General features: G+C 36.4%; 1 protein-coding gene across 2 annotated transcripts in view; it reads left to right on the top strand.

Moving 5' to 3' along the window:
• The window catches only part of LOC145672080 (metabotropic glutamate receptor 4-like), a 489,770-nt gene that overhangs the window by 407,827 nt on the left and 55,419 nt on the right, over positions 1–26,524 (top strand). For both annotated transcript variants that reach the window (XM_081741333.1, XM_081741332.1), the window contains exons 5-6: positions 4,142–4,316; positions 13,628–13,734. In XM_081741333.1, the coding sequence (XP_081597459.1) occupies positions 4,142–4,316; positions 13,628–13,734 (282 nt within the window). The remainder of the gene's footprint in view (positions 1–4,141; positions 4,317–13,627; positions 13,735–26,524) is intronic.

The raw sequence follows: 26,524 nt of genomic DNA, 5'->3' as shown, positions 1-26,524 counted from the left end.
TACGATCAACTATAATGATAAACATATTTCTATCCTTCTCCTGAATTTGATCCTGATTTCTGTTAGTCATCTTATGTTATTGCAATGTTGATTTTTCCCTTTCTTTTATCTTATGAATCCGCATTTTCTTTTCAAGTCGGAAAATGGACAATAAATCTACAGTAGTAATCCACTAAGGACTTCTCAGGACTCAGTTTCCGTCTCTAAGACTCCGTTTCGCAATATTATCAAGACTGGAAACAGGGCTTACACGTCATAGTATCGGGAATGTGGATACGGTTCAATCTCCTTTCGAGCCTTTCATGAGACCCAATATTCTTGAAACAATTTTGAAATGGACAAACAAGGAATGCTCTGTTACATATGGATATAAATGAGAGTATGTTGATAAGGGTGAACTTCAGTGTTTCATATTGCTTCTTACTGGAGGAAGTATAAAAAGCACACAATGAATGTATTATACATTTGTGGAATAAAGAAGATGACAGGCCTATATCCAACAAATCAATGTGGAGAAATAGATTTACACAGATATCTCGATGTTTCCGGTTCAATGACAATCAACATCGAGGCAAAAGTCATAGTTCGGAAAAATTACTTCTAATTAGAGACGCTTTTGATGCATATGGAAGTACGTTACAGGACGCATATATAGCGGGTAACATTACTATTGATGAACAATTAGTGTCATTTTTAAGACGCTAACCCCTCCGCCATTAGCTTCAGTGCTCTCAAAGTTTCCATCATTTGGTTTTCACTCAATCCTGAATGGAACAGCAGAAGTAATTACAGATGGAGAATATTTCTTCTTGAACTAGATAAGTCTCTAACTACACAAAACCGGCTTCGGCGTTAAGAGTTCCCGTGTCTTCAAAAACCGGCTTCAGAAGCCAATAATTATCGAAAACGTGGTCGTTGTTATTTCTATGAGCGGTATGTTATGCAAGACATATGCAAAGATGCCAAACATACCTGTATAAGCAACACTCAGCTATTGTTTGTGTAAAATGTGACAACGACCAAAACGAAAGTGTAATTTTCTACAAGTTCTTTAGTGAGCAGTTTGTTTCTTGGAGATAAAATTTTTTGAACCAAAACAAACAAAAAAACTTTACTTCGCTGGTAAACAAAAATTTAGAGAACTGTTTTAGAATCGAAATAGGCAATTAGACTGGAAAATTCAGCTATACTACTAATCACCATCCAAATTATTAAGTTTCCCTATGTGCATACCTGTACTTAATTTATATAATTCCACTATGTTATCAATTTATCAACACAATAAGCATATTACGTGACCAGAAAAGCTAAGTTAATAACAATGTATAAACAAACACGATAGAATGTAAAACTGGACACCATTAAATGTTTTTATAAACAAAGAAGGCTGTGTTTCTTCAATAAATGAAATGGGGTCACCAGTGACCCCAACGGTATTCAGTGCAATGAAAAAATTTCGGTAGTTTAGCTTGGGGGGGGGGATTGTAGAGCAAGATACACAAACTCATTCTCCTTATCTAGAACAAGGAGGAATTACCACAAGAGTGAAAAGAATAAATCATTGTTGCAGTTCAGAAGAAAAGCAACAACACTGATTTAATAATTATTGAGGCATTTCTCTTCTGTCAACATCCAATAAATTTTCTTAAACATTCTATTAGCAAGATTGACTCCATACGTAGATGAAATTATTGTAGATTATCAGAGCGGATGTAGGTAAAAGCGATCAACTATCGACCAGATATTTACTATTCAACAAATGCTTGAAAAGAAAGGGAATACAATATTCTGGCACATCAATTATTGACTTTAGACTAGGATAGGAGGGAAACATTGTACAACATGCTTACAGAATTTGCAATACCGAAAAAGGTAGATTAATTAAGATATGTTTAAATGAATCCCAAAGTAAGGTTCAAGTAGAGAAATTCTTGTTCACGAGCTTTCACGTTGAGAATGGCCTGAAAGAAGGAGATGCGTTGTCGCCATTATTATTTAACTTTGTTCTGGAGAACACTATAAGGAAAATCAAAGACAGGAATCAGGTCCTAGAGCTGAATTGTATTTACCAGGTTATGGCGTATGCTTATGATGTAAATTTAGTAGGGGATGATAGAACAACAGAAAGGAATGCAGAAATCTTACTTAACGCTTGCAGAGATATGGGCTTAAAAGTAAATGCAGAGAAAACTAAATAAATGGAAGTTTGTCAGGATCGTAATACTGCATTTTATGGATGCGTTAAAATACCAAATAGTATTTTCTTTCGACAAAGTGGATACTTTCAAATATTTAGAATCATTATTAACAGACCAAAACCATAATCACAAAAAAAAAAAAAAAAAAAAGATAACTGAAAGCAGGGATTTCGTGTTATTATTCAGTAAAAAATCTTTTGTTATCGCGAATTCTGTCGAAGAATTTGTGGCTTAAAATATAAAACGATAATCATGCCTGTTGTGCTGTATGGTTGCGAAACATTATCACTGAGTCTGAGGAAAAATCGCACACTGATAGTATTTGAAAACAAGATTCTTAAATGAATATTTGAACTCCAAGAGGAACGGGAGTGGAGAATGGCGGTAACTCCATAACGATGAACTGCATAATTTTATACTGTTTATAAAAACATTACATTGTTAGGGTCATCAAGTCTAGGAGGTTCAAACGGGCAGGTTATGTAGCCAGAATGGAAGAAATTAGAAACGCTTTCAAAGTTCGAACTGGAAATTCAAATAGGAAAACGAAAATTAGGAAGACCGAGGCGCAGATAGGAGGACAATATTAAAATGGTTCTCGCAGAGATTGAAATATAAAGTAGAAACTGGGTCCAGTAAGGACGGAAATCAATGGAGAGCTTTTGTAAATGCGGCACTGAACCTCCTGTGTCCATAGGCCATAGAGCTATATTAAGTTGTTGATACATTTAGCTTCTTTTTATTTTACAGAAATGTTACTACTGGAACTAAAAAGTTTTTCTCTAGCAAAGTAACGGGGGCACAGTGACTCACTGGTAGAGCGTTCACCTCCGGTGCTTGGGGTCCCTGGTTCGATCCCAGCTCGCGCCGTGTGGACTTTGTGGTGGACAAACACTGTGCTCGTGGGTTTTCTCTGGGTTCTCCCGTTTCCTCCCACTTTCTTCATTCCACCATTTCATTCATTTCTCATAATCACCGTCTCCTTTAGCCTAATCGGCATAAGCGTGGGACGTAAAACTCAAAGATTTCATTTCATTTTTTTCTCTAGTAAAGAGGATTTCGTTTCACGGTTGCCACAAATTAGCTATTTACGTTAATACTAAAACAAATTTGGTGGTGATTTTGATATAAAAAGGCATCTATACTTTCTTTCAAGAAGCTAAATGTATCAACAACTTAATATAGCTCTGTGGCCTATGGACACAGGAGGTTCAGTGCTGCATTTACAAAAGCTATTCATTGATTTCCGTCCTTAGCCTACTGGACCCAGTTTCTACTTTATATTTCAATCTCTGCGAGAACCATTTTAATATTGTCCTCCTATCTGCGCCTCGGTCTTCCTAATTTTCGTTTTCCTATTTGAATTTCCAGTTCGAACTTTGAAAGCGTTTCTAATTTCTTCCATTCTGGCTACATAACCTGCCCGTTTGAACCTCCTAGACTTGATGACCCTAACAATGTAATGTTTTTGTAACAGTATAAAATTATGCAGTTCATCGTTATGGAGTTTCCGCCATTCCCCACTCCCGTTCTTCTAGGAGTTTGAATATTGGTTTAGGAATCTTGTTTTCAAATACTATGGTGATTTTGATATAGAAAGGCATCTATACTTTCTTTCAAATTATATATATATATATTCCGTTTGTATGGGCGCCCTTTTAGTAGACTTGTCCACCGCCCTCATTAGTATCCCAGCACGGCCCTGTATAGGTGTCGCACGTTGTTCGAACCGACCACGCTGAAATAAATGTAAAATAAATTATAGTTCGCATACATTTTACAACAAAAATTTAAAGTTTGGTGTTAACTGTGTTTATTCAAAAGTGCTCCTGTGTACACCCAGTGTCACCCTATACGTTTAGGGCAGTCTAAGTACTATATATATATGCTGTTTGTCTATAAACTATAAGCTAATAGTAAATACTTCTTTTGTCTCATTTCAGAATTCTGGGAAGCTCATTTTAAATGCCAATATCCAGGAGGTCCGAAGACGCCATACAATCAAAACTATTCTCGAATATGTACCAAAAAGGAACGTCTGGAAAGAAACAACACACCATTCGAAGCACAACTTCAGTTTGTTAGTGATTCAGTTATGGCATTTGCTCATGCATTTAAGTAAGTATATTCTAGTCAAAAAGTTACTTACAGTTATGTAAAGTATGTGTGGAATTAAGCAGGCCCGCAATCAGCCACAGAGGTTTGGGGGGGCATGAATATGTTGGGGGGGCAAGTCATTAACCCTTTCCGGATGCCGGCTTTTTGGGCTATTTTTTAGACTTTCAGTCAAGTAGCTACTGCATCGTCACTATTTATCCTAGGATCATAGTTCATACCTCATTCTCTTCAGAATAAAGCTGGCTTTCAAATGGTACCACTTGCATGCTCATACCATATACCAGGAGCGGTAAAAAGGATGTCAAAGGGAAAATTTCGGAGGGAATTTTTTTCTCGCACTTTGGGCCCCTCTGGAGCGGCCCTATGTAAACGTAGCCATCTAAAAAAATCTGATAAATAGTACATGGTATACTGAATGTGTGTACCAAATTTCAAGTTTCTATCTTGAATACCAAGGGCGGGAGAAATTTTATCAGGAATTCCCACCATGCCCCAAATTACCCTAAAACACCATGATCTCAGGTAAAAAATTTCCTGAGACATCCCTAATTACCCTAGGGTCATGTTTCGCCCATCATTCTCTTCAGAATAGAACTGCCTTTCAGGAGGTATGACTCACGTGTCTCCATCATGTATCTAAGGCGAGAAAATCCCGAAAAAAGGGATTTTTGGGGTCTAAATATCCTTTTTTCAACTTTTAGCCCCCCTGGACCCCCCTGTTTTAACGCAGAGATCTGAAAAATCTGGTAAATACTACTCGGTGGGCTGAATGTTTATGCACAATTCCAATTTTCCAGGTGCAAAAGTAAGCCCGCCAAAAAAAATATGCCGACAATGTCCCATATTCCCGTATACAGAGGGAAATTTTTAAACATTCCCTGAGACATCCCTAATTACCCTAGGGTCATGTTTCGCCCATCATTCTCTTCAGAATAGAACTGCCTTTCAGGCGGTACCATTCACTTGTCCCCATCATGTATCTAAGGTGGGAAAATCCCGTGAAAGGGTTTTTTGGTAAAAATTTCCCTTTTTCAACGTTTAGCCCCTCTGTACCCCCTGTTTTAACGCAGAAATCCGAAAAAAATCTGGTAAATACTATTCGGTAGACTGAATATTTGTGCACAATTTCAATCTTCTAGGTGCAAAAATAAGCCCGCAAAAAATAATACCAAAAATGTCCAAAATTCCCCTATACAGAAGTATATTTTGATAAAAATTCCCTGACACTTCCTTAATTACCCTAGGGCCATGTGTCGCCCATCATTCTCTTCAGAATAGAACTGCCTTTCAGGCGGTACCATTCACTTGTCTCCATCATGTATCTAAGGCGGGAACATCGCGAAGAAAGGGATTTTTTGGTAAAAAATAACCCTTTTTTCAACTTTTTGACCCTCTGGATCCTCCCCTGTTTTAACGCAGAAATCTGAAAAAAAAATCTGGTAAATACTACTCGGTGGACTGCATGTTTGTGCAAAATTTCAATCTTCTACGTGCAAAAATAAGCCCGCCAAAAATACTTTACATACCCCCCCCCCCAAAAAAAAATATTACACGAAAATATATATTTTAGAATTATACGTCATCACCTTCTATGTCTCGAAGCAGGAAGGTGTTAAACCATACGTAATGTCTTCTACAATGCCTCTGGACTTGAAAAACAAACAAACAAAAAAAAAACAGGACGAAAAAGCTCAAATAGGAGAGTTATAACGCAATGTACCATGAAACACCCCGTATGGTACAAATTGTACCATGGGATCCCCAAAGGGTTAAACATTCTCTTACCAATGGCTAAATTGTGTTTTTTGTATTAATAATAGCATTTTGTGTTAAGGTTTGGAGGGGCCACGAAAAGTTTAGGGGGGCCAGGCCCCTCTAGTCCCCCTCTTGTTGCGGGCCTGAATTGAAGTAATCAATATTTACAGTCAAATACCTAATTAGTAAGGCTCAGATTTCTATGGCGCCATATTTTTGTCCTGGTTCTTTTTACATGCTTAATTAAATATGAACATATTTCTGATTTTTGTTAAGAAAAAATTTTTTATTGTTATAAATTGCATATTTGAACCATACTGCAATGTTCTGTAGGTAGAGTTTAAATAATGCATACGGAGATTTTTACCCTTCACCTCTTTATTATTAAAAATGTTTTGTAGAACTATTACAGTTCTTGTCTCTTCTCTAAATCTCTAAACGTTTCCAGTGTATGATAAGTCCCTCGTCACACGATGTGGCCTCGAGAATAAAGGATATTTGTCTTTGCCTACAGCGATCTCACAAGGATCGGTTATACTCCGTAGCTCATAACAGCCATGGAAGTAGATATTAAAAAGACTCCGTAGCCCATGACGTCCTTGGGAAAAGGTTTTTGGTAGGTGAGCGATCAGCACTGGTACTGATCCTTTCTTGGCCACGACGTCCTCTTTTATAGCCATCCTTCTGGAGAGAGACTTGTAAAGGGGTTCTCGTCTTACTTCGTGGTTCTTCGGGTCCACTTCGGCTCTTCGTGGTAGTCCTCCTTCCGTCGTCTGCCACTGTTTATTTATAAGTTGTTAAAATACGTATTTATAGTGAAGACATGTAGCTTATAGTGCGTATGGGTGTATGGATCCTTATAATATTTTAGCTTAGGTCATATTTGGAGCCAAAGTGATATAAAAGTATAATTTTGGTTGTGTTTTAGCTGCGTTTCACTTATTGCTTAGAAATGTATTGCCCTTATTGTCAGTGACGTTACTTAAAGCTTCCTTTCTTAAGAATAAAAATAAAAAGGTCTTGTGTAACTAGGAATACCCTTCAGTGTGAGTGACCTAGTGATTCTTGACCTGAAATAGAATAAACCACATTGAAAAGAGAAATCGGCACATCATCCACTGTCTGTGAGCTTGAATCCCCTTGATGAAATAGGTAGAATAAACCACATTGAAAAGAGAAATCGGCACATCATCCACTGTCTGTGAGCTTGAATCCACTTGATGAAATAGGTAGAATAAACCACATTGAAAAGAGAAATCGGCACATCATCCACTGTCTGTGAGCTTGAATCCCCTTGATGAAATTACGCGTGCACCACTGAGATTGAGGATGGATGGAACTCCTGAGGGAAGCCAACTTGTGCTTTGGGTAGATCAAAAGCAGTGAGGTGCATTCAACCCAACCAAGTAAAGCAGTGCTTTAGTAAACATTTTGTTTTATCAGACACAGGCTATTTCCAAATGAAACATGATTCTATCTTTAATTATTGTCACTGCACGAAACCCCTATTATTGAGTTTAAAAAAACGATGCGGCAGAACAGGTTACGTACTGAATTGCGCTTCATTGGATTGGGTTTGAGTTTAACGTGTCTTTCTGCAACGAAGCTATATGAGAAGTGAACCTATAGCTTAACATGACATCCTAGTGTTGCCACGAGACGAGACATTTCTCGTGTCTCGTCTCGTCTCGTCTCGTAAACGAGACGAGACAGAATCCTTTAGACGAGACACGAGACGAGACAGACTATTTGTCCCGTCTCGTTTTCGAGACGAGACACGAGACGAGACGGGACGTCTCGTGAAATGTCTCGTCTCGTCTCGTGTCTCGAAAATGAAAACGCTGGCGGGAATGACCAAGATTCAAATTGCCAGTGGTCATATAGATTGCAAAAGGAAAATCCCCTTTGTGAGAAAACATGTTGAAAAGCCTTCATAGAAAAGTGCCCTCTGTCTATTGAATGAAACAGTCGTGATACATGAGCTTCCAGGAATATCATCCTTAATGTCTTGTCCCCAATTCCCCTTGCTGTAAACTGAGGAATTCTCTTTTTTTTTTTCATTTCTGGCTGGAATGATGACAAACAAAATCAAAGACAGGGAAGATTTTTACAAGGTCAAGAAACCGAACTACCACCACCATCTATTCAATTTGAAAACTGGATAAGGTCTACACTCATTGGGATTCATTTAAACATATCTTAATTAATCTAATTAGCTTTCTCGGTATTCCAAGTTCTGTAAGGACGTTGTATAATGTTTCTCTCCTAACCGAGTCGTACGCCTTTCTAAAATCAATAAATAGTTGATGTATCGGAGTATTGCATTCCCACTTTTTTTCGAGTATTTGGCGAATGGTAAATATTTGGTCGATAGTTGATCGATTTCGTCTAAATCCGCACTGATAATCTCCAATAATTTCATCTGCGCATGGGGTCAGTCTTGCTAACAGAATATTTGAAAGGATTTTATAGGATGTTGACAGAAGAGAAATGCCTCGATAATTATTACAGTCAGTTTTGTCGCCTTTCTTGTGAATTGGAACACTGATTGATTCTTTCCACTCTTGTGGCAATTCTTCCTTGTTTCAGATAAGGAGAATGAGTTTATGTATCTTGTTCCACAATTTTTCGCCTCCGGCTAAAATTAACTCAGCCGGAATTTCATCTACACTCGGAGATTTGTGTTTTTTTAATTTCTTTATAGCGGTTTCTACTTCTATTCGGTTGGGTTCTGGAATATGCGGTTCTGCGGTGCGTATCACCTTTTCTCCACGCACACTAGTTTTTGGTTGCGTGTTAAGCAAATCGTCAAAGAAATCTTTCCATCTATTTAAGATACTATCCGTGTCAGTGAGAATTGTACCGTCAGATTTTTTAAATATATAAGCTCGAGGTTGATAGCCTTTCTTAAATTCGTTGATTCCCTTATACATGTCCCGGATGTTTTTATTTTTACTATTATCATCAAGTTCCTTAATTTTAGCTTTCAGAAAATCGCGTTTCTTTGTTCTAAAAGTTTTGGAAGTTTCCCGCCTGATATCTGCGAAATTTTGTGTAGTTATTTCATTCGGATTTTGTAGCCAGCGTAATTTTGCCTGTTTTCTCTTCTCTGCTAGTTTTATGCATTCCTGATCGAACCATGGTTTGTTCCTACGTATTTCCGCGTGTCCCAATTTCTCTTTTGCTGAAATTTTAATGCTATCTCTAATTTCAATCCAGGTATCCTCAACGCTAGTGCACTCCGAATCTTCTAAGGCCGAGAATCTATTCGAAACTTCAATCTGGTATTTCTCTCTTACCTGGCTCTCTTCTAATTTCTTTAAATTGAATCTCTCCGTTTTCGGACAATGAATATTACCTTTATTCAACGATAGCCTCTCTCGTATTATTGCTGCTACCAGGTATTGGACAGTGTCACAATCAGCCCTTCTAAAATCAGCCCTTCTAAACGACCGGACATCAATTATGCTAGATTGCCTTCTTCTATCTACTAAAACATTATCAATTTGATTGTGTGTTTTTCCGTCTGGTGATGTCCAAGTGTATTTATGAACGTCGCGATGTGGGAATTTTGTACTCTTCACGATTAGGTTTTTGGATGTTGCAAAGTTCACGAGTCTAACACCGTTGTCATTACTTTCCTTATGCAGACTTTCGTTCCCCATAATCGGTTTGAAAATATCCTCTCGTCCAACCTTCGCATTGAAATCCACTAATAGAATTTTCATATGGTATCGCGGAAGTTGGTCAAATACCCGTTCCACCTCTTCTTAAAAACTGTCTTTTATATCGTCATCCTTATCTTCAGTTGATGCATGTACATTTAAAACAATAATATCACACCACCGTTCCTTAAGAGTAATAAAAGAAAGTCTATCAGTAACAAATTCAACCCGTTTAATTGCTGGTAATATACATTTATGAACGAAAAACCCTGTTCCTAACTGGTGAGTTTTATTTCCTTCCCCGCAAAAAAACGTAAAATTTAAGGAATTCTCAGATCCATTTCCTTCCCACCTAACTTCCTGAATTCCTACCACGTCCATCCTGTATTTCTCTAACTCCCTCGTTACGAATTTTAACGCGCCTGCCCTATAAAGACTCCTAATATTCCATGTTCCAAATCTCATGTCCATTTTCTTTTGCTGAGGTCGTGTATAGATATAGATATATAGATATATAGATATAGATATAGATATAGATATAGATATAGATATAGATATAGATATAGATATAGATATAGATATAGATATAGATATAGATATGTACAGACACTATGAAGCAAGTGGGTTGATAGTATACGTTAGTGTCGTGGATGGTGACACCTGTACATCGAACTTTCCTTGTCGTGTAAATTGAAATTAGTGTCTTCATCTTCGACGTACCTATGAGCAATTTACTGTATATTCGTGTATTGAAACTGGTGAAACAAATTTCAATGTTTCAGAATGTAATAAAAAAAACCAGGGTCGAGAAGCCTCAGACAACTAACAACAGAGATATATTATCTTGTAAATTATTTGTCCTTGCCTTGTGAGCTTATTTGAATTTAATTTTAAGACCTTTAGGCAACTTTGGCCCACCCCGAATGGATGATGATGGGAAAATTAGTGGAATGAAGAAAGTGGTAGGATACTGGACAACTTTGAGAAAACACACACATTCGAAAAATGAAATGAAATGAAATGAAATCTTTGAGTTTTACGTCCCACATTATGCCGGTTAGGCTAAAGGAGACGGTGATGATGAGTAATGAATGAAATGGTGGAATGAAGAAAGTAGGAGGAAACGGGAAAACCCCGAGAAAACCCACGCACACGGTGTTTGTCCACCACAAAGTTCACTTGGCGGGGGCTGGGATCGAACCCGAGACCTCAAGCACCAGAGGTGAACGCTCTACCACTGAGTTACCGCGGCCCCCACACACATTCGATGTTTGTCCACCACAAAGCTCACATGGCACTAACCGAGATCGAACCGACTACCACATACACCAGAGGTGAAGGCTTCACGGTGTAGCTACCGTGACATTTCTTGTCTTTGTTTTCTGGGTAATACTTGTAACTTAGTTGTATCTTGATTAGCATGGTGCAGCCTGCTACATTTTACATTCGTTCCCATGGTATGCTGCTATATTTTTTACGAGACAAGACGAGACAAAACGAGACAAATAGACGAGACGAGACGGGACGGGACAGAACCCCTCGAGACGAGACACGAGACGGGACGAGCACATTTTTTCGAGACGAGACACGAGACGAGACATGCTTTGCACGAGACGGGACGAGACAGCCTGAAGTCTCGTCTCGTGGCAACACTATGAGATCCGAACTACTTGAGCTCCCACCGGGATTGAACCCGGGTCTTCCACGTCCAAGATGCATTCACTAACCATAAGCAATGAGAAAGCTTCCGAATCGCGCTTCATTTAGAATTTCTATCTTTTTAAAGATTGCGACACTGCTATAGAGCTGTATGGTGTAGGATGACCTGCCATAATGTGGCCATAGGATATCGTAGGATGACTTGCTTGCCTGCCTCAGCTGCAATGATGTTTAAAAGAAGGAAGTGAATCAAGCTTCATCTCGCCACTTCGCCACCCTCCGTTGGTTGACATGAGTTCAGCCTTGCCAGGCTTGCAGATTTATATGCAAACCTGCAGATTTTTTATAGCGGTTCAAAAATTATAATTTCTGATATGATTTACATATTTTTATTGACAAATACATCGTTCTATACATATTGTAAAATTGCCTCGATAACGTAGTACTTAGGGCAATATAGCACACAGGATTCTGTTTTCTTGCACAACTTTTTTATTATAAAATACATGTTATATGCAATAAGTCACTATAAATGCGGTCCTAAGACCAATACAAAGTTCTCTAAGCAGTTTGGTAAAATAAGTGTCCCAAGGCCTAGATAGCGAAGGGAAGGAATTCTACAAAGGCCCAGACAAGCTAAGTGGAGTACATTTAGGAATTCTCAGTGCTCCAGGCAAACGAAGAGAGGTTGGTTTCCGCAGAGCTCCACGCAAGCTAAGAGAGTAGTTGAGTCTTCACAAAACTCCAGCAAATAGGTAAGTAGAAGGCCTCAGAGTTCCAGGCAAGCTAAAAGGCTTGAGTTAGGTTAGTTCTCTCAGAGCTCCAGGTAAGCTAGAAGGATTGAGTTAATTTATTTCTCTCAGAGTTCCAGGCAAGCTAGAAGGATTGAGTTAAGTTAGTTCTCTCAGAGTTCCAGGCAAGCTAGGAGGCTTGATTTAGGTTAGTTCTCTCAGAGTTCCAGACAAGCTAGGAGGAGACTTCAGTTATGTTAGTTCTCTCATAGCTCGAGGCAATCTAGGAGGATTGAGTTAAGTTAGTTCTCTCAGACTTCCAGACAAGCTAGGAGGTTTGATTTAGGTTAGTTCTCTCAGAGTTCCAGACAAGCTAGGAGGAGACTTCAGTTATGTTAGTTCTCTCATAGCTCGAGGCAACCTAGGAGGATTGAGTTTAGTTAGTTCTCTCAGAGTTCCAGGCAAGCCAGGAGGCTTGAGTTAGGTTAGTTCGCTCAGCGCTCCAGGCAAGCTAGGAGGCTTGAGTTAGGTTAGTGCTTTCAGAGTTCCAGGCAAACTAAAAGAGGGGAATTGACCAGCCGAAATTAATGTTGACTGAGACGTTACATGGAATTTTATACCTTCTCCTGGGCAGCGATGGCGCTGATTTTCTTCTTTTGTTACAAGACCTAACGATGACGATAATGCCTGTCATCTCCTTCTTGTAGTAATTGTAGTAGTTTTAGTAAGGGACCACGCAGTGTGGTTTACAAAATAAAAGACCACGTATTGGTTGTTTACAAATACAGACCACGTGTAGGATATCACAAAATGTTAAATGTTTATTGTAAATTTCCAACTGATTCATTACAGTATTTGTTATAATTAAGTAGATCTACTATATTTAAAAGAGAACTAAGCAACTTACAAATGTAAATACCGCTACAAATCGAACATCATCTACGTATTAGCACTGTTGAGAAGTGGTGCTCGCACTACCAAGAATGAACTTTTGGTCAACACCCATTTGGTTATTTGGGTCACCGTACTTTGTTTATTATTATTAACATTAGTGAATTATTAACTATAGTAACAAACACAATGAGGAAACTCAAAAAATTGTCAAGAGAGCAAGATACTTAGTATCTGCCAAATGTTATTACATGAACTAACAATTATTTTCAAGACCTTCCACATAGTGTATAAATTTTGGTGCCTAACAATTATGACATAAACTGCACACAGAAATTTCTGGTCTATAAAAAGAAAGTTGAAAGCAGTTATTTTATTTAAAACATATCATAGAATCATGTTAGGTCTCTCTATGTTTCTGGGATCGATTCTTGTCTACATTTTCCCTCCGAAACCAAATTTCAAAGGAAAATAAGTAGTTGTAATGATTCATCTCGTACAGTATCCACTTTTTTCTCTAATGCGTTCTGTGCATGATAATGATAGTGTAAAAATTTACGATTATGTTTATAATAGTAGTAGCAACTAATTTCATTTTCATTTTTTTAAGGGACATGCACCAGAAAGTCTGCGATGGGAGACCTGGACTTTGTAATAAAATGAATCCAATTGACGGTCAAGAGCTTTTGAAATATTTGAGGAAAGTTCAATTTACCGGTAGGTTACAAACTAAGTTTTCAAATTTATATGTGGTATTATTAAACATTTTCTTTCTAACGACTAAGTTGCTTTTCTTAAACCATTATTTGACATTACGAACATGTTATATCAAATTCTGAACAAGATATACACACTTAATTTTTAAAAAAAACAGTATACAGAAGAATTTTCTGATAATACTCGTATAACAATATTTTCTTCACACACAAGAATACATATCTGCGAACAAGGTGCATACAATAAAGAATAGTATTCAGTGTAACGTTCCAATAGTATAGTGGTATCTTCATCACACACAGAATATATATATCTGTGAACAAGGTGCGCACACAAAGTATGGTACACAGCTTCGTTACTATGGCAATATCTTCATCAAACATTAAAATACACACAACTGTCAGCAAGTTGCATACAATAAAGAGTAGTATCTAGTACAACGTTTCTATAGTATAGACATATCTTCATCACACACAGAGGAATATATATCTGTGAACAAAATGCATACACAAGATATAGTACTCAGCTTAGATACTACAGCAGTACCTTCATCAAACAAGGTATACACACAACTGTCAACAATGTGCATACACTAAAGAATAACATCAAGTATGATGTTTCGATAGTATAACGGTATCTTTGGCACACGCAGAATATATATCTGTGAATAAAATGCATATACAAAGTATAGTACACAGCTTCGATAGTACAGTAGTATATTCATCAAACATAAAATACACACAGCTATCAACAAGTTGCATACAATAAAGAGTAGTATCAAGTATAACGTTTCTATAGTATAGACATATCTTCATCACACACAGAGGAATATATATCTGTGAACAAAGTGCATACACAAGATATAGTACTCAGCTTAGATACTACAGCAGTATCTTCATCAAACAAGGTATACACACAACTGTCAACAATGTGCATACACTAAAGAATAACATCAAGTATGATGTTTCGATAGTATAGCGGTATCTTTGGCACACGCAGAAGAATATATATCTGTAAACAAGATGCATATACAAAGTATAGTACACAGCTTCGATACTATAGCAGTATCTTCTTCATCAAACACAAGAATACACACAACTGTCAACAAAGTGCATGCACTAAAGAATTGTATCGAGTGTAGTAACATTTCGATACTAGCAGTATCTTCACCACACACACGAATACATACCTGTGAACAAGATGTATACACTAAAGAATAGTATACACTGCAACGTTTCGATGCTATAGCAGTATGTTCATCAAACACAAAATACAACTGTCAACAAGGTACATACACTAATAAATAGTATCATTAATAATGATTAATAATGAATAGTATCAAGTATAACGTTTCGATACTAGCAGTATCTTCACCATACACAAGAATACACACAATTGTCAATAAGGTACATACATTAAGGAATAGTATCAAGTGTAACATTTCGATGCTAGCAGTATCTTCACCACACACAAGAATACATATCTGTAAACAAGATGTATACATTAAAGAATAGTATACACCAGTGTTTCTCAAAGTGTGGGTCGCAACCCATTGGTGGGTCCCGGCCTGCCTTTTAATGGGTCGCGAAAAGTTTTTTTTTTTAAATTTTAATTATGGAAATTTTATTTTGATGCAGAAAAACATGTTGTGAAGTGTTATTCAGAAAATGGAGATTGAAAAGGTTTGTTAATGAGATGAAGACTAAGTTGTTTCTCAGAGCCCTGCCCTGTTGTACAGTCACTAGAGATGCTGGGTTAGGATTGAAAGATAGTGGGTGAGTCAAAATCTGTCACAGGATAGGACATTGCGTCGGGAGTAGTGTTAGCTTTCTGTGGAAACATTTTAATCCTCTTTGCGCATGCGTGCAATTTCATGATACAGTTATCGAGGAAAAAAATTAGGTTACACTTGCTATATCATCACTAACTGATATTCTCATACCGACAGGGTCACTATATTCATAAATTTACATTACAATTTAATTTGAAAGTGAGATATTTACGATAGACATAAAAGAAACCAAATTTTTCTTTAATAAAATTTAACCATCGAGCTCTGCTTTCTAACATTCGTAATCGCTCTAGGTTTTCACAACATCTACAAATAAATTTCATATTAATCACTCATACGAACTGTTATTGAACAAATTGCAATTAGAGATATGATTTACAAAATTTAATTGCTTTGAAATACACCGCCATTACGTAGAATGTCAATGTAAATTTGAATAAACGTAGGTGGGCCACAAAATACTTTTTGATTATTTAATGTGGATCGCGGTAACAAAAAGTTTGAGAACCACTGGTATACCCAGTAACGTTTCGAGTATCTTGGGAGTATCTTCATTACACACGAAAATACATACCTGTGAACAAGGTGCAAATACTAAAGAATAATATACAGTGTAAGTTTTGATACAATAACAGAGGTATTGTTGTGACTGATGAAGATACTGTTTAATATCGAAACGTTACATTGTATAATGTTTTCTGTTAAGTCTACGTCTCCTCTTCACTCCACGTTTCTTCTGGTTTCATTTTACTTGTTTTAATTTAAAGAGTACAAGTGATGTTCAAGACCAATGTCTATATCTCACAGTCAGAGAATCAGATCGTATAGTAGAATTGATTGAAAGTTACACTTTTTCCTGTAATGACATTCGTCCTCTTCAGTGAGTACTTTGAAATCCCACCCGCACAGTCTCTACGTAAACCCAAACTAGGCAGTTAATGTATTAAGCTTTAGTTGTTACTGGTAGTGCAATACTAACCATTGTTCCTACCATGTCTATATAACGTATTATCAATGCTCCCCAGTTGCAAAGAAAATTAAATTAAATTTCTAGTGTTACATCCCACACCCTGTAGGATGAAAAAGACGTATGATTAATGAAAAGGAATGATCATTAAGTAATTGGAGGATTAACAATGTGGTGAAAAGGGAAAAACTCGATAAAACCGACTGACATCCTGTTGTCCATAAGTAACTCACATGACCGGAAATAGAAGTAGGAACCTCTTGTACCAGAAGTAAGTGCTCTTCCACTGAGCCATTATGGGCCTTATGCTAAGTCGTTCTGATGCGTGATTAGTGCCATGCTAACGTATGTTTCTTGCAGCAGTCAGACCTTTAGTATCATACGTCAAAACAACTCTGCATAAGGCCTCATACTCTAATACAATTAGAGAGGGGCGCGGTGGCTCAGTGGTAGAGCGTTCACCTCTGGTGCTTGGGGTCCCGGGTTCGATCCCAGCCCCCGCCAAGTGAACTTTGTGGTGGACAAACACCGTGCTCGTGGGTTTTCTCGGGGTTCTCCCGTTTCCTCCCACTTTCTCCATTCCACCATTTCACTCATCTCTCATAATCACCGTCTCCTTTAGCCTGACCGGCTTAACCGTGGGACGTAAAACTCAAAGATTTAATTTCATTTTTTTTTCTAATACAATTAGAGTTTTAGGGCCTTATGCAGTGCAGGCACGTAGCCATGGGGTGGTCCGGACCCCCCTTTCGAAACCGGAAATGAAAAAAATAAGGAATGATGAAACAAAAAAAAAAGAATTTCTTGAAATATTTAGAAAAGCTACGGAATTCTCAGAATTTCTACTACTAGTCAGGGGATTTTCCAAGCGTTCGAAAACGTAGTGCCGTTCTCTCTGCAGTATCAAACATGTTATTTGACAAACAGTTTTCTATTGCTCCTTTAACTTGTCGTTTGGAACAGATAGTCATTGTCGGAATAAATAATAAAATCAAATATATATATATATATATATATATATATATATATATATATATATATATATATATATATATATATATATATATTGATATATATATATATATATATATATATATATATATATATATATATATATATATGTGTGTGTGTGTGTGTGTGTGTGTGTGTGTGGAAAGAACGTTAGTTAATATGATTTAACAGAGGAAGGAACGTAGATATTCTAAAATCTTTTTCAATACTTTTTATGTATTCTTTTACTCCGAATTTCTTCATAGTCTGTTATTAAACTACTTATCAACATATTCTCATTTTATTGTCCTAATAAACCAATATATGATGCTAGTAAAATAGTTTAGATTGATCGAACCCCTGGTGTGATAATCCTAGTATTTCATGTCACGCCCTCCCCTCCCTAATTACGAAATCCTGGCTAAATGAACCTATATATGTCACCAATAAAATAGTTTAGAATGCTCGAACACCTGGTGTGATAACCACAGTATTTCATGTCACGGACCCCCCTATTACGAAATCCTGGCTACATGCCTGTGCAGAGTCGTTTTGATGCAATATTAGCCCATAATAAAGGTTTGACTAACAGATGGTTATCATAAGTATTTTCAGAAACTCTGATTAGCACATACTAGTTGACTAAGTTAATCATATGTGACTGATTAATTTGTAACAGAGGATATCCTCCTTTAGGCACAATAAACTTACATTATGAGAATACAAAGGCAATTAATTACCTGTCTTTCTTGATTTCTTTCTTTCCTTTCACTTTATCGAGTGAATTGACTATAAAGCAGGTAGTTCTCTACAATAGCAAAACTGTTTCTTAAACTGAACACTGAGAGATGAATAGAAAATTTTCAGTTTTCTGAGAGATACGTACAACTGATTGATAAATTATCTTCCCTTATAATTACAACATAATCCTTCTATTGTCGCTAATATTAATTCACTTCTACTTATTCCAGCCATAAATACATCCCTCAGAAATGAATAATTAATTAGTATTCGATTTCGTAACTATTTGTAAGTTGTTCTGATGTAAAACCACAAAGATTACGCATGCACACATCTAGAATACCAAAAAGTACATCTTCCTTAGGACAGAACTAATTGTACAACAGTAACTAATCGTGTGACTAACTGTTGATTAATGAATTCTCTCTGAATAGGCTACCACCCTTAGAGTTTAACTTATTTGTTGGTAGCATGTAATGTTATAAATGAGTGGTATTAAAAATATTAACCTTTCACTGGTATTCTAACATTGTTATGTAAGATAGTAAGTACGCCAGAAATTTTTACTTGGGGGTTGTTCAAAATAAAAGGGGGGTGCTCTCAGAATAGTGATATACATTTTTAAACAAACTCAAAGAAAACAGTATATTTTCTTACGCAACTATTACAATACTATTACTACTACTACTACTACTACTATCAGCTCTTCGTAGTAGTACGTTCAATAAAGGAAGTTCACACATTTGAGCATTTGTTATTAAAGTAAGTAATACAGTGAAACCTCTCAAAACGGACTTTGGTGGAACACGATTATTTGTCCTTAAATGAGAGGTGTCCCTAAAAAGAAGAGTTCTCTCTCATAACACCACACTACACATATTTATGGCATGGAAGAATAAGAAAGTTTGTCCTCTTATGAAGGTGTCCACCATTCCCATATATTATAATTGGGAAAAAATTCCCTTGTCCCATGCTGAAATCACATTCGGTTAGTAATTAATACTGTACATAGTTGCAATTTCATTATTTTAATTATCTTACCCTGTTGTTAACGTTAATTGTTGTAATATTATTTGATCTCTTAATCTCCGCTCCTGCCCCTTCCTGGCTACGTTATTGGCTCTGAATATCTTTCATAAGAAAATTATTCATTGATTTGATTGTTTTCTAGAAATCCAGTTTTTCAATTTACAAATATTTTGAACCTTTTTGTTTTGTCTTTTTGTAATGTAGCCTAATTTTAATAATCCACTAAATGAATTTACGTGAATAAAAATATACTTTACAAAAAATTAAGCTAGCGACAAATGCGTTCCTGCATAACACTAGACTCAGTCCAAAGTATGTATAATTCTTTCTTCGATCGATGTCTTATTTCTAAAAACGTTTTGACTACAGCCTTCTAACTTCCGTCCGTTAATACACCGCTTGCAGAGCAGCACTTACCAACTGAATCTGGTAAAGGCTTATTATTGCTGTATATTGTCACATTTTTCCTTATTGAGGAGGAGGTAGGTGAATGGCTGCTCAAGACTTTGCCAATTTCAGTCATCTGCATCTGTCCATCAATTTCTTTTCTCGGAAACGACTGCGGAGCCCAGGAGAGTAGGTATGAGCGGGTCTGTTTTGTCAATTGTTTTGATCGAAACACCACCCGAAACAATGAGGTCATGTGGTTCTTGAAGCCGTACATGAGAACGAGATCGCTTCGTATTTTGAAGTGAAATAAATAAATAAGAATATTGCCTTCTTTCCTAAACGCTAAACCTTTTTTAACTTGATGTAGTAAATAACCTATATGATACCGATTAATACAATTGGATTTTGGGGAGTATTCCTTTTCCATCCAGGGGTGTGTGTAAAGAAATTTGGAGGGGTGTTAGGGGAGTGTTGGGGTGTAGATTACTCCCTGATGTAAAGCTTTTGATTAAGAGTTTTTGACTATATTATTATTATTATTATTATTATTATTATTATTATTATTATTATTATTATTATTATTATTATTATTATTATTATTATTTCCATGAAGTTTCCTGTCCAGCAATCTGCATAATAACTCACCAAGCGAATACTGTATACACATCTTCGTCGAGGAACACGATTCCCGCTGAGAGCTCATGTGGTTTGGTTTCACATTAACTTGTAAATATACCAGAGATAGAGTGGGTCAGTAGGTCGTGGGTTAAAAGGACGTGACCCACTGTGACTCATCACCCACCGTGACCTACTCTGACCCACTGACCCACTCTGCTCAAAGCATTGTAGACAGCAGCTTCTGAACACTGGTGAATTTGTCTACGTTTTACTTTCAAGACCCATTTTTCTTCCTTTTTTCATTTCTTACATGAGCTGAGTATATCTCAATGAAAAAAAGAACTTCAGGTACTTTTGATTATTGATATTTGTAACTAGCAACAGGATTTACTACTTGGCTTTTGAGACAGTCACATTTTACCGGTTTTTTTTTTCTTTACGTTGACCTACTTTGATTTGAGACTCAAATTTCATTCTACTTTCCACTGAAAAGTATCTGTAATTCAACAAGGAAATAATAATATATGACAATTAAATTGAAATTCATCGTAATATGGCCTATGACAAACAGTTTGCCATTTTATATCGTAAAAGTCGGATCCACCGTTATTGTAACAGAACGGTGCTTGAGCGATTGACCGTAGAAATTCAAACTCCGATTACTGATAATTTCACAACCTTGTTTTATTACAATTGTAAATTCTTAGTCAGTGGAGAAGAGGGTGTGGATCATGGGTCAGAGTTCATGGCAATGGGTTTTTGGTGAGTGGTGGGTCAGAGTGGATCTCGGTGGCTGGTTTGGCCCTAGGTCAGAATGAGTTGTCGGTTCAGTAAGTTATGGGTCTCGGTGAGTGGTGGGTCAGTGGGTCATGGGCTAAGTTTACATTGACCCACGCCATCTCTGAAATATACATCTTATATACCTTTTGAGCTAAAAAAAAGTGCGGTAAACAAAATCAAAACAAAAGCAAATAATAACTTTTAATGAGATATGTAAATTTATTGTAAAATTTAACAACAATATAAATACAAATTATAAAATTTCTTAATTATTATTTTTAAGTTTAGTAGCTGTCTCGTGGCAACAATGTCATCATTCAAAATGGCTAGCTAAATTGAAAGTTTGTTTCAGCTATTTTTCTTTACCATCCACATCCGTTAATCTCGCCACTTCTGAGATGCAATTCGTTTCAAAATCATGAAATCCAGAAAAGGTTCTTTCTTTAAATGACCTAATTAAATAGTTTAAGGAAAAAAAGGCCCACATGTCACGCTGCCAAGAAGAACGGATTCCACTCACTTCGTTTCTAAGTACAAGGACTAGAATGCTTCTGGTCTATTTTTAGGTACAAGGGTTATTAACTAATTGAAACAGTAGGAATGAAGCCATGTAAGTGTTCATTGTCTAAGGACCAGCAAACACCAATGGATGTTAATTATGAAAGAGACAATGAGAGAGAAACTGCTGAAGATTTCGTTCAGACAACTGGAACTATTGATCAAGAAGATAATGACGATAGCTCAGAAAGCGAGGATGATTCCAAGCCAACAGGACATCAATGTTGCTTCCTGCCGATGTCAAAGCCCGCTCCTCCAAAGAGAAAGCGAAGTAGCAGCACATGTACCTGTCCGAATAAGAAGGTAAAAAGATGTCCAACGCCTTCGAGAAAACCTTCTAAGCCAAGGATGAGAAATTGTTGTCCAAATCCGAGGTGTCATTCGTGTAGAAAAGTGTCATCCTGCAGGAAGAAATCTCAACCATCATATTGCAGATGTAACGAATCATCTTCTTCGAGAAAAGTTGCCAATCTTCGAACGGCAGTGTGTCCCATACCTGTCCGAAGATGTCCCAAATGTAAATGCTCAATCATCTTATCAACAAACTGCAATCATGAGCATCATATTCGTATTATCTCAAGCCAACGTCCTAAAATATGCAGACCGACTGTGTGTCACCAATGTTGTAGGAAATGTGGACGGTAACAAACTTCTTGTTCAGCTTGGAGCTTCATTTTTTTAAGAACCTTCCATAAATATTCAAGTAATTAAAGAATTTTTTTATAATTGTAAACCATGGACACTAAAATCAGTCACAAGCAAAGTTCAGTACCAAATGAATGTAATAAATACTTTCTTGATTTACCTTATTACTCAAGTTATTTTATTTTAAAGATGCAAGGATTCCGGAAAAAATTGTTGGAAATTTTTTTTCTATTACATTTTTGCCTGGAAAAGTTTGAGTTTTTAAAAAAATCAATTTTAATGAAGACATAACAGTACATCCCAACTTTTTTTCCCCATTGTAACACGAAAATACATTTGATTATTTTATTCTGACGAGAAGAAACACAAATAAGATCACGATTTAAAGGAAGCCATTCGAAAGGAAAGAAAAAAGCATTTAAGTGGATGCAGTGAGTTTTCTAACTCCTAATTAGAAATTATTTGTAGATATTTTCAATGGTAAAATGGTAAATGGTAAAAATATTCAATGTTCAATGGTAAAAATGTTTTCAGCGGGCCGCAGTGGTTCAGTGGTAGAGCGTTCACATGTGTTGCATGGGGTCCCTCATTCGATCCCAGCTCGCGCCAAGTTAACTTTGTGGTGAACCAACATTGTGTACGTGGGTTTCCTCGGGGTTCTCCCGTTTCCTCCCACTTGATTCATTCCAACATTTCATTCATTTCTTATCATCACCGTCTCCTTTAGTCTAGACGGCATAACCGCGGGACGTAAAACTCAAAGATTTCATTTATTTTTTTTTCATTTTTTAAATATATTTTATTAAAAAGTTGTAGAGCTCTGTCGTGGCTATATGATTACCGTATGCGTTCTTGGTGCGCAAGATCTGGCTTCGGTTTCCGGCGGGATTCAACGTTTATGTGCATGGAAGCATTTCCACAGAGAAGCGACTATGGTTTCATAGATTCGTTATGATTTATGGTACATGGTTCAATTACATAGGCCTATGTGTGTCACAGTTAGTAGAAAAACAATAATAGATATGATTGTTACTTATTATTATTATTATTATTATTATTATTATTATTATTATTATTATTATTATTATTATTATTATTATTAAAGTATGCTGCCTTTTGGCAGGTCCTGCGACTAATAAACTGTTTTTTTTTTTTTTTTTTCTATTTTAGGTTTGGATCTGGAAAAGTTTCTTCCATGTTTCTCGATTTTCAGCTTCCTCTTTTAACTCCCAATATTATCTTCTATTTTTCAAACCACCAATCACTTGTGTTCTTCTTCTCCTTATTCCTCGCTTTCCTTCCCTCTTTCCTTTTATGACAGTATGAAGAAGCTAATTTCTTCGCAAAATGTGTCCAATCCAGTTGGCTTTTTTTTTTTACGAAGGATGATGGCTAAAAGCGTTCTCTTCTCTCCTATCCGTTTTAAAACGTCTTTGTTTGTTACTCTTTCTGTTCATTTTATCTTCTCCATCTTCCTAAAACACCAATTTCGAACCTCTCTAAATATTTCTTCTGTAACTTTCGTAATTTCCAAGTCTCTGAGCCATACAGTCCAATACTCCATATATAGCACTTGGCCAATTTCTTCCTTAGTCCAGTATTAAGGCAGCTAGTTAAGAGTGACCTTTTCTTGTTGAATGCTTCTTTAGCTATGGTAATTCTTGACCTGATCTCTTTGGTGAAAGAAGCGTCTCTCGTCAAAATACTTCCCATATACTTGAAATTATCGACCTCTTCAAGTTCTCTTTCTTCTACTCTGATCCATAGGGGCGCGTTTCCACGGGATATTCTCATGACTTTCGATTTTTCGATGTCAATTTCCATTCCATATAGTTTTCCAGTGTCAACTATTTTGTCAATCATCTCCTGTAGTCCTTCTTTGATTCTAGCTATAATAACCGTATCATCTGCATACCTAATCTTGTTAATGATCTACCCTGAAATCTTGAAATCTCCAATTCCCATTAATGCTTCCTTCATTAAACATTCACTGTAAATGTTGAATATTGTGGCGACATACTATATCCTTGTCTGACTCCTCTACCAATCTCTACACTATCGGTTTCTCCTTCATTCAAGCGCATCTTGACTCGTTGTCCTATGTACAGGTTGCGAATGAGTTGACCCCGATGAAGCATTATATATATATTAGTTTTTATATTTAAATGAACAATATATATGTTTTACTTATACAGTTAATAAATAAATAAATAAAAACTAATTCAACAGAATAAAAATTGTCAATTGCTATTATAGGAACCGAATGATACATAGAAGCGACATAAAAATTCGTTTCCCTCGATTTTCTGGAACGGCCTCGATGGCTCAGTGGTAGTACTGGCGTGGCCTGATCTCACTTTGGACTTTGATCCCGATCTTTGTAACGTCATAGGTCACAGGTCAATGACCGAGGGGTACTTAGGACCACCCCCTCTAAAATTTGGCAGGGGTATCTTGGCCCACCCCCTAAGTTTTGGCAGGGGTACATAGGACCACCCCCCTTAAATTTTGGAAATTGCCAAATCTAAAATTTGGTATGGTAGCCTAGGACCATAGTATGTATCTCTATCAGTATTGGGGTCTATATCGTTCCCTTTCATGGGTAAAAAATTGCCAAAAATTCAAATTTCCCAGGTTTTTGACTTAATTTGTCCCCTTTGATGAGGTGTTATTACCTTATATGGTAATATGGGCGTATACAGGGTGTTCATTACCTTTCATTAGACATTGGTATATTATTGCACCCCTTTAAATTTTTGGGAGGGGTACTTTGGCCCACACCTTAAATTTTGGAAATTGCCCAATTTGAACGTTTGGTATAATAGTATAGAACCCTAGTATGTATCACTATAAATTTGGGTGGTTCACCTCGTTTCCTTTTAGGGGTACAAAATTGCCAAATTTTAGTACAACCACGTGTTTGGTTTTTGGCTCATTTTATCGCCTTGGATGAGGTCCTATTACCTTATATGGTTATATGGTCATGTATAGGTGTCCATTCCCTATTATCAGACATAGGTACATTTGTGCAGCCCTTTAAATTTTTGGGAGGGGTACCTTGGCCCACCCCTTAAATTTTAGAAATTGCCAAATTTAAACATTTGGTATCATAGTACTGGACCCTAATATATATTACTATAAATTTGGGTGATTCACCTCGTTCCCTTTTAGGGGTACAAAATTGTCAAAATATAAACGTAAGCAATACGTAGTACCATGTGTTTGGTTTTGACCTAAGTTATCCCCTTTGATGAGGTCCTATTACCTTATATGATTATATGGGCGTATACAGGGGTCCATTTCCTATCATAAGACATGGGTATATTAATGCAACTTTTTAAAAATTTGGCAGGGGTACATTGACCCACCCTTCAATTTTGGAAATTGTCCAATTTAAGCGGAGTACAGGACCTCAATATGTATCGATAAATTTCGGTGGTCCTTTCAAGCGTACAAAGTTACCAAACTTTTAGTACAACCACGTATTCGGTTATTGACTCAATTTATCCTCTTTGATAAGGTTATAAGGTATGAAAGGGTATCCCCTTTCAATTTGGTAGGACCCTTAGAGTGTCAAATGCGAGTACGGTCACGTGATCGATGATTTGGTTTTCATGCGCGACGGGGTCCCTGGTCAATGTTCTCTAGGAATTAGGTGGAAACTTTGAACAAGATTCATGGCATTTAAAACTTTTTTCAACTTTCAAACTAAAAAAATCAAACCAACATTTTCAAAACAAAAAATTGAAACGAAAACTTTTAAACAAAAATCTTCAAACTAAAAAAAATTCAAAACAAACATTTGAAACGAAAAAATTTTCAAACAAAATTCTGAAACGAAAAATTTTCAAAACAAAAAATTTAAAACAAAAACTTTCAAACAAAAATTTCAAACAAGAATTTTCAAAATAAAAATTTTAAAAAACTTTCAAACAAAAATTTCAAACTAAAGAATTTTTAAAAACAAAAAGTTTGAAACAAGATTTTTGAAACGAAAAATTTTTCAAACGAAAAATTTAAAACAAAATTTTGAAACAAAAATTTTCAAACAAAAATTTTGAAAAATTTCAAACAAAAAATCAAATAGAATTTAAAATCAGTTATCAACTTTCACGCTTAACCGTCAAACTTTATCCGGTTTTTAACTATTCGATTAACAAATAAACGGTTTTCAACTATTCGATAAACAGATAAACGGTTTTCTGTTTCTCGTCAACATTTACCAGTGAGTGCAAGAATTTACAAACTAAAACAAAAAAATTTAAAGTCACTTTAAATAC

The sequence above is a fragment of the Thermobia domestica genome, chromosome 15, assembly GCF_964235325.1.
Source record: "Thermobia domestica chromosome 15, izTheDome1.hap1.1, whole genome shotgun sequence".
NCBI classification, from domain to species: domain Eukaryota; kingdom Metazoa; phylum Arthropoda; class Insecta; order Zygentoma; family Lepismatidae; genus Thermobia; species Thermobia domestica.
The sequence above is the reverse complement of the archived record's forward strand: the minus strand, read 5'-3'. Positions and strand labels throughout refer to the sequence as shown.